General features: G+C 48.1%; 2 protein-coding genes across 4 annotated transcripts in view; one reads left to right on the plus strand and one right to left on the minus strand.

The window, feature by feature from the left end:
• Positions 1 to 8009: 8009 nt before the first annotated feature.
• Positions 8010 to 15711, minus strand: LOC138735975 (zinc finger protein 271-like). The gene is made up of 2 exons (XM_069884708.1): positions 9537 to 15711; positions 8010 to 8218 (listed from the first exon to the last, which is right to left on the minus strand). The coding sequence occupies exon 1, from the start codon at positions 14915 to 14917 to the stop codon at positions 13370 to 13372; it is 1548 nt and encodes a 515-aa protein (XP_069740809.1). The 5' UTR covers positions 14918 to 15711; the 3' UTR covers positions 8010 to 8218; positions 9537 to 13369.
• Positions 15665 to 16768, plus strand: part of LOC138735950 (zinc finger protein 229-like) — an 89224-nt gene continuing 88120 nt past the window's right edge. For all 3 annotated transcript variants that reach the window (XR_011340029.1, XM_069884654.1, XM_069884647.1), the window contains exon 1: positions 15665 to 15762. The gene's annotated coding sequence lies outside the window, so the exon portion shown is untranslated. The remainder of the gene's footprint in view (positions 15763 to 16768) is intronic.

Raw genomic sequence — 16768 nt, forward strand, 5'->3', positions numbered from 1 at the left:
AAAGTTTAAAATAAGAGGACATGAGTTAAGAATTAAGGGGCAGAGGTTTAGAGGTAACATGAGGGGGAACTTCTTTACTCAGAGAGTGGTAGCTGTGTGGAATGATCTTCCGGGAGAAATAGTGGCGGCGGAGTCAATTGTATTATTTAAGAAAAGGTTGGACAGGTATATGGATGAGAAGAAGATGGAGGGTTATGGGCATTGTGCAGGGAGGTGGGACTAGAAAGGGGTGTTTGGTTCGGTGCGGACTAGAAAGGCCTAATGGCCTGTTTCCGTGCTGTAATTGTGTTGTTATGTTATGTTATGTTTATTCAGGACTTGATGTCCCTCAATCCACCATAACCCATCTGCAGTTTGACGCATTCCCTGTTCTTTCATATAAATCTCCTCCTCCTGTGAGAAGATGGGAGTCTTTTGAACCTCATGTGGGGTGGGGAGTGACAGTTGCATGTCTATTTTGTCTGTGAGTGCAGTCTGTTTGGCAGCTTCATCTGCCCGTCTGTTCCCCTGTGCTTCAGGACTGTCAATAATTTGATGGCCCCGTACACGAACTACAGCTATCTCCTCAGGTAACATAAGAGCATCTAATGATTGAACAATTAAGTTTTCATGGATCACTTTTGTCCTTTCCCAGTTATCATTCACCGCTCTTTCCAAATCTTTCTAAAGGTGTGCACTATACCAAAAGCATACTTTGAGTCGGTATAGATTGTGCCCACCTTTCCCTCTAAACCCTGGAGAGCTCTAGAGAGGGCATATAATTCACAGGATTGTGCCGACCAATGACCGGGAAGACGACCAGCTTCAATCACAACTCCTTCATTCCCATCCACTACACTATACCTGCTATACCGAATGCCGTCAATGCAGCGGGAAGATCCATCAATAAACCATCTTTCACCCTCCCGTAAAGGTTCATCACTTAAATCATCTCTAATTTTTGTCTGTAAATCTATCACTTCTAAACATACATGCTCTCAATTATTGGGAACAGTATCAGAATCTGGAGAAACCAAGAAGGCGGCTGGATTCTGTTCTTTATTTGTAATCAATGTCAAATCATCCCTATCCATGAGAATCGTTTCATACTTTAAAATTCTGGAATCAGTAAGCCACCGTCCGGCACGTTGTAAGAGAATGGTGCGGACTGTGTGAGGGGCGTGAAATGTAATTTTGCGTCCTTCCTCTACTAGAATGGCAGTGGCCACAATTGCTTGCACACATTCTAGCCAACCACGACAAAGAGGATCTAAAATCTTTGACAGAAAGGCAACTGGTTGTCTAAAGCCTGTCCTCTCTTGCGTTAATACTCCCATGGCCACACCGTCTTTTGCATTGGTCTATAGGTCAAATGGCTTATTTAGGTCGGGTAAGGCCAAAACTGGGGCATTAGTAAGACGCTGTTTCACCATATCAAAATCTTTAATCTCCCCCTCCGCCCAGACAACAGTTTCACCCCCTAGAGTCGCAAGTTTATCATATAGAAATTTGACCAGGCTGGAATAATTCTCAATCTAAATCCTACAGTATCCCACCAAACCAAGGAATTTCTGAAGTTCTTGAGCATTCTTTGGAAGCGGGATCTGCAAAATACCGCGTGTTCTCTCTGGACATCTTCCTAATTCCTTGACTAACCAAATGACCTAAGTATTTAACCTCGGATTGAACAAATTGCAACTTCGATTCACTCACTCTAAGACCCTTATTCCCTAGAAAATGCAAAAAATCAACAGTGTATTGTTTAACCGAATCATACATTTCCCCAGTGATTAATAAATCATCCACATTTTGTAATAATTGACAATCCTCTCTCCGAGGGGCCTCATCTAGTACCTGTTCCAAAACTTGGCCAAACAAATTTGGTGATTCCGTAAAACCCTGTGGAAGGACCGTCTACCGGTATTGATTTTTCCATCCTGTAAAGGGATTTTCCCACTCAAATGCAAACATGTCCCTACTGTCCATTGCCAAAGGGCAGGTCCAGAAGGCATCTTTGAGATCAATTACACTGAACCACTTACTATGGGGGTCAATCCTACCCATCAACGTATAAGAGTTAGGTACAACCGGATAACGGGTGAGAATAATTTTGTTTAATTCTCTTAAATCCTGTACTAATCGGTATGTGCCGTCTGGTTTTTGGACAGGTAAAATTGGAGTATTAAAAGGTGACATGCAGGGTTCGAGTATACCGTCTTTCACCAATTGGTCAATTACTGGCTCCAGTTCCTTTCGGCCAGCCATAGGTATCGGATACTGTTTTCGTCGAACTACCTGGTCGGGGTCTTTTAGAGTAACTTCAGGGGAGGAACATCTAACCCTCCTCTATTGCCTCTTTTCGCCCATACCCTAGGATTTATTAGTCCCTGATCCTCCTCCGTCAGCACATAAAATTGAACCCCGATACCCGATTCATGTGGTCTGGTACCGATAGCCAATTGGTCCTGTAAATCACGTCCCAACAAGCAAACCCCAGCTTGGGGAACTAGTAAAAGATCCTCTGTTACTATCTTTCCTCCCATTTGTATCTTTACATTCTCTCCCCCCCCACCCCCGAAATCATCACCATCCCTTCTGTTTTAACACATTCGGGCCGTCGTAAAATACTAGACCGGGCTGCCCCGGAATCTACTAGATAAGTCATTTTGTCACCGTGGGGTCCTACGCTTAAATTTACCAATGGTTCTCCGTGCAGCCCCACAGTATGCATTAGCTGAGAACCGTGACCCCCCTATTCATAATCTGCCTCCATCAATGTGTAAGATCACGTCTCCCTGCCCCGCATTGGGCATTCCCTCTTAAAATGTCCCTCCTTTTTACAATAATAGCATACCATTGCTCCTGTTTCCCAATTTCTGCCAGGGTCTCCACAGGGTCCCGGGAATGGTGGCCATCCCTGGAATCCTCCTCTACCCCTACCTTTGTCCTGGTCTCTACTTCCCCCCTCCCGGTGCTCCTCCCTACATCCAGGAGCCGACACACAGTTCCTAACACTTCCTTGCTTTCCATCCACAAATTCCTTTACTGCCTGCATCAAAATCTTAGCCTTTTCTTTCTGTTTTTCTTCAGACCTCTGGACGTATGCCCTTTGTGCGATCTGCAAAAGCTGTGATAGTCCCTGTTCATGCCAATTCTCTGTCTTTTATAATTTCTTCCTGATATCTAAAGCTGAATTAGTAACAAAACTCGTCAATACCCACTGTTCACCTGCTGGGGATTAACCATGTAACCACTTACAGCACAGAACAGGCCAGTTCAGCCCTACTAGTCCAAGCCGTAACAAATCCCCACCCTCCTAGTCCCACTGACCAACACCCGGTCCATACCCCTCCAGTCCTCTCCTATTCATGTAACTATCCAGTCTTTCCTTAAATGTAACCAATGATCCCGCCTCGACCACGTCTGCCGGAAGCTCATTCCACATCCCTACCACCCTTTGCGTAAAGAAATTTCCCCTCATGTTCCCCTTATAATTTTCCCCCTTCAATCTTAAACCATGTCCTCTAGTTTGAATCTCCCCCTTTCTTAATTGAAAAAGCCTATCCACATTTACTCTGTCTGTCCCTTTTAAAATCTTAAACACCTCTATCAAGTCCCCTCTCAATCTTCTACGCTCCAGAGAAAAAAGCCCCAGTCTGCACAACCTTTCCCTGTAACTCAGACCTTGAAATCCTGTCAACATTCTCATGAACCTTCTCTGCACTCTCTCTATTTTTTTGTTTATATCTTTCCTATAATTTGGTGACCAAAACTGTACACAGTACTCCAAATTTGGCCTCACCAATGCCTTGTACAATTTAATCATAACCTCCCTACTCTTGAATTCAATACTCTGATTTATGAAGGCCAACATTCCAAATGCCTTCTTCACCACACCATCTACCTGAGTATCAGCCCTGAGGGTACTATTTACCACAACTCCTAAATCCCTTTGTTGCTCCGCACATCTCAATAGCCTACCATTTAATGCATATGACCTATTTAGATTTGCCTTTCCAAAATGTAACACCTCACACTTATCTGTATTAAATTCCATCAGCCATTTCTCAGCCCACACTTCCAGCCTTCCTAAATCACCTTTTACTCTACGGTAATCTTCCTCACTGTCCACAACACCACCAATCTTTGTATCATCCGCAAACTTGCTTATCCAATTCTCCACCCCTACTTCCAGATCGTTAATATATATAACAAACAATAGTGGACCCAGGACCGATCCCTGAGGAACTCTACTAGTCACCGGCCTCCAATTGGACAAACAATTTTCTACCACTACTCTCTGACACCTCCCATCCAACCATTGCTGAATCCATTTCACTACCTCCTCATTTATACCTAATGCCTCCACCTTTTTTCCTAACCTCCTGTGGGGAACTTTGTCAAAAGCTTTACTAAAGTCTAAATAGATAACCCCCTCGAAAAACTCAATCAGGTTTGTCAAGCATGATCTACCCCTGACAAAACCATGTTACTCCCTAACAATCCCTGTACCTCCAAATATTTGTAAATACCATCCCTCAGAACACTTTCCATCAACTTACCCACCACGGACGTCAGACTCACGAGCCTATAATTCCCAGGTTTACATTTGGACCCTTTCTTAAACAGCGGAACCACATACGCCACCCTCCAATCCTTTGGCACTACCCCCATGACCAGTGACATCCTAAATATCTCTGTTAATGGCCCCACTATCTGTCCACAAGCCTTCCTGAGTGTCCTTGGGAATATTTTGTCCGGTCTGGGAGATTTATCCACCTTTATCTTTTTCAACACAGCCATCACTACCTCCTCGGTTATCCTGATAAGCTTCATGACCTCCCCACTATTTTTCTTTACTTCAACTGGTTCAATATTTTTTCCCTAGATTTCCCCCATTTCCTCTGACTTCTCACTCAGCCTACCCTCACTATCTAAAAGGGGTCCAATTTTTTCCCTCACTAATCTTTTACTTTTAATGTACTTGTAGAAACCCTTTGGATTTATTTTTACTCTGTCTGCCAAAGCCTCTTGGTGCCTTTTTTTGGCCTTTCTAATTTCTTTCTTAAGATTCCTTCTATTCTCCTTGTAGTCCTCCTTCAAATTGTCAGCTCCCTGTTCTTTATACCTCTTGTACACCTCCCTTTTTCTCCTAACCAAATTTCCAATAATCCTCGAAAACCAAGCCTCCCGATGACTTCCAGCCTTTCCTTTGATCCTCACTGGGACATAACTACTCTGTACCCTCAAAATTTATTTTTTGAATATCCTCCATTTTTCATTTACACCCTCACCTGAAAATATCCTGTCCCACTCAATACTCCCCAAATCCCTTCTTATTCCTTCGAAATTTGCTCTTCTCCAATCCATAACCTCAACTTTAGGCCCTTCCTTGCTCTTCCTTAAAACTACCTTAAAACTAACAGAATTATGATCACTGGACCCAATTGGATCTCCAACATTAATGTCTGATACCTGACCTAGCTCGTTCCCTAACAGGAGATCCAGTATTACACTGTCCCGAGTCGGTTCTTCTACTAATTGATTCAGAAAACAATCTTGAACACATTTAACGAACTCTAGCCCATCCAGCCCTCTAACTGTATGGGTATCCCAATCAATATGAGGGAAGTTAAAATCTTCCATGATCACTACCTTATGATTCTCACACATATATGTTATCTCTCTACACATTTGTTCCTTTAGTTTTCTTGACCCATTTGGTGGTCCAGGTAATACACTCCTATTAGCACCCTCATGCCTCCTTCACCCCTCAATTGCACGCAAACAGCCTCACTGGACGATCCCTCCAGACCATCTTGCCACCTCACGGCAGTAATGTCCTCCTTAACAAGCAGAACAACTCCTCCCCCTTTTTTACCCCCTGATCTATCACATCTAAAACAAATGTATCCTGGAACGTTAAGTTGCCAGTCCTGCCTCTCTTGTAGCCAGGTCTCACTAATTGCCACAATATCGTGACCCCAAGTATCTGTCCATGCTCTAAGCTCATCTACCTTGTTCACTATGCTTCTTGCATTAAAATATATGCATCTCAGAGAATGACCCTCACATACATTCTCTTTTCTACCTTCTACCCTAATCTCCATCCTACCTTTGTTATCGGTTTTATTCCTATCTAAGTGGCCATACCCCCTGAACACTGCTCTCACACTCTGTTCCCCACCCCCCTGCCAAACTAGTTTAAACCTTCCCCCACAGCTCTAGCAAATCTGCTTGCCAGAACATTGGTCCCCCTCCAGTTCAAGTGGAGTCCGTCCCTCTTGTACAGGTCCAACCTTCCCAAGAAGAAATCCCAATGATCCAGAAATCTTATCCCTTGCCCCCTGCACCATCTCTTTAGCCACGCATTCATCCTCCACATCCTCCTATTTCTACCTCACTAGCGCGTGGCACCGGCAGCCATCCAGAGATTACTACCTTGGAGGTCCTGTTTTTTAACTTCCTACCTAATTCCACATAATCCTGTTTCAGGACCACATCCCCACTTCTAGCTAAGTCATTGGTCCCCACATGGACCACGACTTCTGGCTGTTCTCCTTCCCCTTGCAGAATGCTATGTACTCGATCAGAGATATTCCTGACCCTGGCACCAGGGAGGCAACAGACCAACCTGGATCCCCGATCTCGTCCCACAAACCTTCTATCTGTCCCTCTGACTAACGAGTCCCCAACTACAAGTATCCTGATCTTATCCCTCCTTCCCTTCTGAACCTCAGAAGGGAACCTTCTATATCCAACCCCCCATATTGCTGATGGCCGCACGTAATCTTGTCAGAAATGCAGAGGGGTTCTCCTCGGGACCTTGGGGAACCTCAAATGCCTTCTTAAAGTTCTGTCCTTTTGGAACAGACTGCTTCATTCCTTTTACTAGATTAACCCTGTACTCATCCATTCACGTGCGACCATCATTAGTAGTCTTATCCCAATTTGGGTTTACCAGGGGAAATTTAGCTTCTCCAGGTATCGCCTCTGGCCCCACCTGGTGTTCCTTATCCCAGACTCTGATCCCTGCCAGGCAGATCATTCCACGCTCATCCAAAGTAAATAGAGTCTTAAAGATAGACATTAATTCATCCCAGGTATATATATTAGGTCCCAAAAATTGATCTAATTGTTCTGAACATCCCTGAGGGTCTTCTATCAGAGAGGTAATTTCCTTCTTAAAATTGCGCACCTCAGTACTAGTCAAAGGCACATTCACAAATCTGAGACCCCCTGCATTCCCTCCCAAGGGAACCTCTCATTAAGGTCTCATCCAGTTAGTTTCTGGCTTATCTCCTCCTCTATGATGGTTAAGTTCCTGCCCTCTGGGAGACAAATCAAAGAGTCCTCCCCCTTCCTCCCGAAGGGCCTCATACTGTTCTTCTGAATGACCCTCACAATCAAAGTCTCCTCCCTCTCGTGTCAATTCAGGTGGTAATCTTGCACTCTGAGTGAGTCCTCATACCACTCCTACTTTCTCCTTTATTTAACTGTGGAGGAGGAGGGGAAGGTAAAGAAGGGTAAAACATAGGGAAAAAAGGGGAATGGGAGCCGGCACAGGGGAAACATAAGGTGGAGGGAGGGAATGTAACACATCCCATCCCTTTATTTCGGGGGCAGAAGGTTCCTCATCCTTCTTATTTGTAAATTTCTTCTTGTCCAATATCATCTGATTAGATGATTCACTAAGCCAAAAGGCTGCATATTCCCTACTCCCGGTATTGTCTCCTTGATTTTGGTAGAGCCAGATGTTCAATGCCTGACACATCCAGTCCTCGTCGGATCTGAACTTTGGCCAATATACTGAACTCCCTTTTATCAGATTCTTAACCCATTCCTGACAACAATACCTGACCATGGTCTGCTTATCCTTCCCACGGGTTTTCCCCGCTCTCCAATTGGACAACATTAGTCCTTACGGACTATGTTTCGGTATTTTATCCTCCCTTCCTTCTTAAGGACTTTTTCCCTTGCTATTTCTTCCTCCCATATTGGCAGGAAAATGAAATTCCTCTTACCGGAATCCAGTAGCTATTCCTAGCGCGCTTCCTTAACGTCCTCCTGTCATTTGTTCTCAGTGCCTCTTCTCGGATATCACTCGTTTCGTCCACTGACCAGCTACCCGTTGTCTGGGAGTCCAGCTGAATCAGCCGGGGTGCACCTACCCCCGTTGTCACGTGATCCCGGACGATTCCCCAAGTTGTGAGAAGCAGAGGTGCCTTCACAGATTTCACTCGAGACAAAAATTGAGAACAAAGAACATTTATTTTACAACAGTGCAAAGTTGGGTGCTTCCCCTTACCCTGGGAATACTCACATATACTGGGGCTTACCCAACTTTTTATACATTCTATTTCAGTACAGAGGTACCTCCCCCTTAACATTCTTCTGCCTCCTGGATTGGTTTGGCATTAGGTAATTCTGCCTATGTGCAATTTGTGTGCCTTTCTGTGTGTAAACTTCTTTACCAGGAAGTGTCGTCTGTTCTTATTCATAAATCTCAACCCCCAGGACTTGCTAAATCTATCTACTTGCTATAAGACCCCTATTCTATTATACTTGCTTAACCCTTCCTCACACTCCATTCTTACTCCACCCTTATTCAACCCATCATAATTCATTCCTATTTAGCACTTGCTTGACTTCCCTTATTCCATTATCCCTTCACCCCATCCGAATTCATTCCTATTTAGCAATTGATTAACTTCCCATATTCCATTATCTCTCACACCCTTATTGAAAACATTGCTACTGGGAACTCAGGAACATGGTATGCTGTCATTGATCTCACTACCACCTTCTTCAGTATTCTTATAGCTGAAGTCTCACAGGATCAGTTCGCCTTTACCTGGAAGGAGCACAGTATACCTTCACCCGCCTCCCTCAGGGCTATGTACACTCTCCCACTATTTGCCACAGCCGAATTGCCTGTGATTTGGAGGCGGTACCAATATTGCCTTTTCTCTTGATTCACCATTATATTGATGATGTGATGATCCAAGGGGCCACGGAAGAGATGGTACAGGAAGCAGAACAAGAGGATGCCTGGTTTACTGATGGTAGCTGCCGGTGGGTGCAAGGAAAGCAGAAGTGGAAGGCGGTGGCTTACCATCCCAGGTCAGGAATTCACTTATCAGAAGAGTGGGATGGTGGCTCCAGTCAGTATCCTGAGTTGAAGGCGGTCATTTTACCACTAGACTCCCATGATCACCCTCTTCGGCTGTTTACTGATTCCTGGGCTGTGCCTAATGGACTAGTGGTATGGATGCCTGATAGGCAAAAGAACGACTGGCTGAAACATGACCACCCAGTATGGGGAAAACAGTTGTGGCAGCTGTTGTGGGATGCTTCCCATCATCGTGAGATAACCGTTTATCACGTTGACGTCCATACCAATGCGTCGACGAACACGGCACAACATAATGCAGTAGCAGATCAGCTTGCCACTATTAGCCGCGCCGATACCATCCCCCAGGCTCAATGGGCACATGAACAGTGTGGCCATTTGGGGGAGAAGGGATCAGCTATGTGGGCCCGTACACATGCCTTACCTGTCCATCAGGATGATATCCGCCTGGTCGTGCATACATGCCCAGCATGCCAGCTTGTGAAGTCCCGCACCGTTCCTCCTTGTCCACATGGCCAAATAAGACGGGGAACTCGCTTGGCTATGGTCTGGAAAATTGATTACAGAGGCCCCATGCCAGACTGTATGGGTAAATGTTTCATCCTAGTAATGGTTGACACCTTTTCGGGCCTGGTTTTTTGTTTTTCCCACCAAGATGGCTGACCAAGCTAGCACTATCCAAGGACTAAACCTTTTAATTTCTCGTTATGATGTACCAGAGGAGATTTAGTCTGATAATGGCTCGCACTTCTCCGAGAAGTCAATCTGTGATCGGGCAACTGACAACAGTATCTTATGGGTCCACCATATTCCTTTTTACCCGCAGGCTGCCGGGTTAGTTGAATGAATGAACGGCTTACTGAAGGAACAAATTTGTTTGTTAACACCACCGGGGACCCTGAAGGGGTGGTGCCATGTGCTGCAATTTGAATCATCACCCTTTAAAGGGAGGTACACCTTTCCACCGACTTCTTCACGCTTCTGAACTACAGCCTATTCCAGAGGAAAAGCAGTTATTGCCCCCCCCCCATTCCCGAGCCAGAGAATGCCAGAGAAAAGGTATGGGTGGCACCACCAGGTAGTGGCCCTCCTGTAAAAGGGGAAATAGTGTGACCTGCCCAGCTACTGAGGGACAGCATGATTTAGTTTGTTTAAATATTGAACGCTTACAGCATCGTGATTGACATATGACAGGCTTCTTTGTTCCAGGTCCTCCGTCTTGCGCTCCTGCTGATCTGGCTTAACAGCTGCTTTTATGCCAGCAATTGGATTTGTAATGTCAAGGACATTCTGAGGGAGTTGCCCGTGGGGGACACGGCCCGATGTATCCACTAATATCTATGATAATGTTCAGAATTTTTCAAAATCTGTTCATGAGCTTCAGTGTCTGGGTATTGTGGCTCACAAGGATAGTTTGAGCCTTGGTTGGAATCCTTTTTCATGGATAATTGGTACATTTGGGGGATCGGACCACAATATTCTCCGATGGTTGCTCGCATTATTGCTTATTTTTCTGTTTATTATAGTTTTAGTTTCTCTTTTTCGCTCCTGTACTCAAATGCTTGTAAAGTCTTGTAAGTGACAGGCTGCGACCAAGGGGTGGAATGTAATGGAGGATTTAGACCAGCTTATGCAAGAAGGGATGCAATTGCATCAGAAGACATCATCTAAATTCCACCATGGGGCCCAGAGATGCAGTTGTGTTTTGTTGGTCACAGACTGTCAGGAGACCTTGAAGATAATTAAATCATTTATTCAAAGAGATAAGCTATGAGTAAACAATTTTTTGGGTAATATAAGCCATGGTCCCACTGCTGAAGTGGAGACTCTCTGAGGGGTGGAAACATCTCTCAGCAAGAAGAAAAACTTCTAGAGTCCAGCTAACGTCCCGGTCGGAGGAGGTGGAGAAGCTGCTACCGGTGCCCCGACAACCTACTACAAGTGTGCAGTCATTGCCTCGCTTCGGCAGTTGGGACCAGTCCAAGCGTTGATAAGTAATTGGGAAGGGCTTGCATATTGTAGTTTGAAATCAGCTTTTGAATTTGTAATCAACATTTGTATAAACTGAACTGCTCTTGGTGTGGGTGTCTATTTTCTTTCAGTAGCTCAAACACTGTGACCAATCTAAAACAAAGTGAGATGTACAAGTTTACCCAGGACACATGGTTCCCCTTACTATGATGTCATCCACTGAGGTATCAACTCTGTCCAGGTACTCCTAGACCATATGGATAGATTTATGATACACATCAGGAGCTGAGGCAATTTTGAATAGTAAAATTAGGAATCCATATCTGCCAAATGGACTATTGAACGTACACAGTCTTGAACTTGCTTCATCCAATTTCAATTAGTTACATCCAATTTCAAATGCCAAAATCCTGAGGATGCATCTAACTTGCTAAAAAACTTTGCATTTGCAAACCCTAAGCCTAACCCTAATGTGCAAACTGTGACATGATTTCTTCATGTGTCAGAAGCTTAAAGTGTTCTCTCTTTATTGCTCTGTTTCGATCTCTTGGATCCAGGCAAATTCTAACTTTTCATTCTTTTTGTCCACAATGACGAGTAAACCAACCCACTCTGTTGGCTCATCTATCTTCTGAATCATGTTCAGGCTTTCCATCCTGTCCAACTCTGCCTTTAGTTGCTTTTGAAGCGCAAATGGAACTTTTCTGCATGGATGTATTATCGGTGGCACACATCTATCCACTCTGATCATGTGTTCTCCTGGAAGGCAGCCTAGACCCTGAAATAAGTCATTGTACTCTTTCATGAGTTTATCATAGACTGACTCTCCTTTGCTTTCCACATCGAGGACTCTTTTTATCAGGTTCAGTTTCTCACAGGCTGTTAAACCTAATATGGCTCGTACATCCTTTGGTCCCACGATGAATGCTAGCATGTGCTCTCTGTCCTTGTGTTTCACTTTGACAATGCATTCTCCTTGCACTGGTATATCAGTACCTGAATATTCCTATCACCTTCACTTTTGTTCCATACATCTTTGGTCTGGGTCTAATCTTCTTAAAATCAGTCTCTGATATTACATTAATTTGTGCTCCAGTATCCAATTTAACTGAAATGTATATGTCATTCACTTTTAATCACAACATCCAGTCTCTGTTTTTTCTTGTTTTCAGTCACAACATCTACTTAGGATTCCTTTATCTCCCTTCATCTACTGCATGAACCTTGCTTTGTTGCGCTTGGTTCCTACAGCAACGTGCATAATGGTTGCTTTTGTTTCACATATAGAATATTTTACCATATTGCCAGACACCTTGTGTACTGCATCGACGACATGACTTTTGATTGTCCCTTTCATTTTTCTTCACTGACCACGCCTCTCTTTCCACTTTGGCTCACATTTTGTTAAACGGTTTATGTCTGCTCTTGCTCACTTCATCCACGTTGCAGTCAGTTTCACTGAACAGCTGTTTTGCTTGCAATTTTACAGTTTCTGTAGCCCTACAGAGTGCTATGGGTTTTTCCAGGTCCAGATTTTGCTCTCGTAGCAGTCTTTCCCTTAGACTATTATCTGGAATACCACACACAAGTGCTTCCTTCAACAGTTAACCAAACCCAAGAAGAAGTGTAATCGGATTTGGACTTTTTCTAGGTTGGTTTAATGCTCGTAGTCGTCTCAACTGGTAATTATAATGTCATCGAGATAAGATCCTATATTAATTCCATGCAAAAATTTGTCCATGGTCGCTTGAAATATAGCCAGGGCTGCTGATATTCCATATGGCATTCAGGTAGAGGTGAATAACCCCAAGTATTGATCATCCAATTCTATTTGTTGGTATTCTTGTGATAAATATAGTTTGGTGAAATTTTTTCTCCTGTTCTCTCTCATACACACACACACACACACACACACACACACACACACACACACACACACACACACACACACACACAAAGTGGGGTTGTTTTAGAGTTAAGAAAGATATTATTAAGTTACTAATAATAAAAAATTGTTTTTGAAGATACCATTGTCTTGCTGTTATTACTGCTGGTCTTACGACATAACAATTGGCGAACTTTTACAATAAAAGTCCCAGAATCTTTTACAATGTCACAAAATAATGTTAAATTACCAACAAACTTTAACAGAGAACCATGGAAACCTCCCCCCACACCTTTCCTCACTCAGAACAGATGAAAGGCCTCTCCCAGGTATGGACTCACTGTTGGCTCCTCAAGTGGAGCAGGTGAATGGCCTCTCCCTGGTGTGAACCCATTGGTGGATCAGCAAGTTGGAGAACTGGATGAACGCCTTTCTGCACTTGGGGCAGACGAACGGCCTCTCCCTGGAGTAGACTTTGCTGGTGCGATGACTGAATGAAGGCCTTCCTGCACTGGGGGGCAGACAAATGGCCTCTCCCTGGAGTGGACCCGCTGGTGGTTCAGCAGGTGGGACGACTGGGTGAAGCCTTTCTTGCACTGGGGGCAGATGAATGGCCTCTCTCCAGTGTGGACCCGCCGGTGTCTCATTAAGTTGCAGGTCTGGGTGAAGCCCTTCCCGCACTCGGGGCAGGTGAAGGGCCTTTTGCAGGTGTGCATACGCCAGTGTATCTCAAGCTGGGACAAACTGATGAAGGCCTTCTCGCACTCGGGGCAGGCCAACGGCTTTTCCCCAGTGTGGATCCGCAGGTGCCTCAGCAGACTGGAGGTCTGGGTGAAGCCCTTCCCGCACTCGGAGCATGTAAATGGCTTCTCCCCGGTGTGGTCCCACTGGTGGCTCCTTAAGTTGGAGGCCTGGGCGAACTCTTTCCCGCATTCAGAGCAGACAAATGGCCTCTCTCCGGCGTGAACCCGCTGGTGGGTTATCAGATGGGATGACTGGATGAAGCCCTTGCCACACTCATGGCACACGAACAGACTTTGGCTTTCACTGCTGTGAACCTTCGGGTGTCTCATCATTTTTGATCTCTCACTGAAGGACTTCCTGTACTCCCCAGTGTGGACCCGCTGGTGAGTCAGCAGGTTTGAAGTCTGGGTGAAGCCCTTGCCGCACTCAGGGCAGGTGAAAGGCCTCTCCTTGGTGTGGACTCGCTGGTGGGTCAGCATATGGGACAACCTAGTGAAGCCCTTGCTGCACTCAGGGCAGGTGAAAGGTCTCTCCCCGGTGTGGACCCGCTGGTGGGTCAGCAGGTTGGAGGTATGGGTGAAGCTCTTGCCGCATTCGGGGCAGGAGAAGGGCCTCTCCCCGGTGTGGACCCGCTGGTGTCTCAGCAGGTTGGAGGTGTGGGTGAAGCCCTTGCCGCATTCAGAGCAGGTGAAGGGCCTCTCCCCAGTGTGGACCCGCTGGTGGGTCAGCAGGTCGGAGGTGTGCATGAAGCCCTTGCTGCACTCGGAGCAGGTGAAGGGCCTCTCCCCTGTGTGGACCCTCTGGTGGGTCAGCAGGCTGGAGGTGTGGGTGAAGCCTTTGCCGCACTCGGGACAGGTGAAGGGCCTCTCCCCGGTGTGGACCCGCTTGTGGGTCAGCAGGCTGGAAGACTGGGCGAAGCCCTTGCCGCAATCAGGGCAGGTGAAGGGCCTCTCCCCTGTGTGGACCCTCTGGTGGGTCAGCAGGCTGGAGGTGTGGGTGAAGCCTTTGCCGCACTCGGGACAGGTGAAGGGCCTCTCCCCGGTGTGGACCCGCTTGTGGGTCAGCAGGCTGGAGGACTGGGCGAAGCCCTTGCCACAATTAGGGCAGGTGAAGGGCCTCTCCCCAGTGTGGACCCGCTGGTGTCTCTTTAACTCACTCGACCATTTAAAGTTCTTTCCGCAGTCGGAGCAATGAAGCGGGTTCATCTCTGTGGGAATGAGAGGGCATGACCTGGGGATAAATCAATGCAGTCCTGCCCCAGGCCACATGAGAGGATGTGACCAGGGATAAATCAATGCAGTCCTGCCCCAGGCCACATGGGAGGATGTGACCAGGGATAAATCAATGCAGTCCTGCCTCAGGCCACAAGAGAGGATGTGACCAGGGATAAATCAATGCAGTCCTGCCTCAGGCCACAAGAGAGGATGTGACCAGGGATAAATCAATGCAGTCCTGCCCCAGGCCACATGGGAGGATGTGACCAGGGATAAATCAATGCAGTCCTGCCTCAGGCCACAAGAGAGGATGTGACCAGGGATAAATCAATGCAGTCCTGCCCCAGGCCACATGGGAGGATGTGACCAGGGATAAATCAATGCAGTCCTGCCTCAGGCCACAAGAGAGGATGTGACCAGGGATAAATCAACGCAGTCCTGCCTCAGGCCACAAGAGAGGATGTGACCAGGGATAAATCAATGCAGTCCAGCCCGAGGCTGGGCCTAGGCCCGGGCCCACGAGAGCCCTGGGTTCCGGGAGCCGGTGCTGCGCTCTGCTCCTAGCGCCCGGTGCTGAACCGCCTCCGGTCCGGCTGCCCCCGACCCAGCGTTTGCCCAGGATGATGCGGAACCCCCTTCCTCAACCTGCTCTCGCCCTTTCGTCCATCACTCGGCTCCTCCTCGCGGGCTGCGGCCGCCCCGTCACGTGACGGCGTCCCCCGCCCAGGCGGCGGCGCGCTGACGTCACCGCGCCGCCAGCGGCCCTGAGCGCCGTTCCCTCGGCAACGGGCCGGTCCACGGAGGAGGCCGCGGCCTGGCCTGGGCCTGGGGTTGAGGTGAGACTTTCCCCGGGCGGGGGTGGGAGAGGGAGAGGGAGAGGGCCAGGGCCAGGCCGGTGGGACCAAGGTCCGGTCGGGGTCTCATCCCCCCACAGTCGGGCCGGGGGTTGAGGGTGAGGATGAGGGCAGGGACCGCGTCTCCTGTCACACGGGGAAGGATCAGGGAGAAGGGTCCTTGACAACGGCCTGGGCAGCGAGTTTGTCCGGCTGCAGTCCCGGCCGCTCGGATGAGTTGGGGCAGCATTAGGGGAGGGGGTGAGGATGGAGGTAGGGGTGAGAGTGGGAGGGGAGGGAGCTGATGGGAAGGGAAGTGGTTGGGGGAGAGGTGTGGGGGAGAGGACAAGAGGGAGGGGGGAGGGGCGAGGGGCAGGGCAAGAGGGAGGGGGCAGGGCAAGAGGGAGGGGGCAGGGCAAGAGGGAGGGGGCAGGGCAAGAGGGAGGGGGCAGGGCAAGAGGGAGGGGGAGGGCAAGGGTGGGGAGGGCAAGGGTGGGGAGGGGCAGGGCGAGAGGGAGGTGGCAGGGCGAGAGGGAGGGTGGCAGGGCGAGAGGGAGGGTGGCAGGGCGAGAGGGAGGGTGGCAGGGCGAGAGGGAGGGTGGCAGGGCGAGAGGGAGGGTGGCAGGGCGAGAGGGAGGGGCAGGGCAAGAGGGAGGGGCAGGGCAAGAGGGAGGGGCAGGGCAAGAGGGAGGGGCAGGGCAAGAGGGAGGGGCAGGGGAAGAGGGAGGGGCAGGGGAAGAGGGAGGGAGGGTGGGGAGGGGAAGAGGGAGGGAGGGTGGGGAGGGGAAGAGGGAGGGAGGGTGGGGAGGGGAAGAGGGAGGGAGGGTGGGGAGGGCAAGAGGGAGGGAGGGTGGGGAGGGCAAGAGGGAGGGAGGGTGGGGAGGGCAAGAGGGAGGGAGGGTGGGGAGGGCAAGAGGGAGGGAGGGTGGGGAGGGCAAGAGGGAGGGAGGGTGGGGAGGGCAAGAGGGAGGGAGGGTGGGGAGGGCAAGAGGGAGGGAGGGTGGGGAGG

The sequence above is a fragment of the Narcine bancroftii genome, chromosome 1, assembly GCF_036971445.1.
Source record: "Narcine bancroftii isolate sNarBan1 chromosome 1, sNarBan1.hap1, whole genome shotgun sequence".
Lineage (NCBI taxonomy): Eukaryota > Metazoa > Chordata > Chondrichthyes > Torpediniformes > Narcinidae > Narcine > Narcine bancroftii.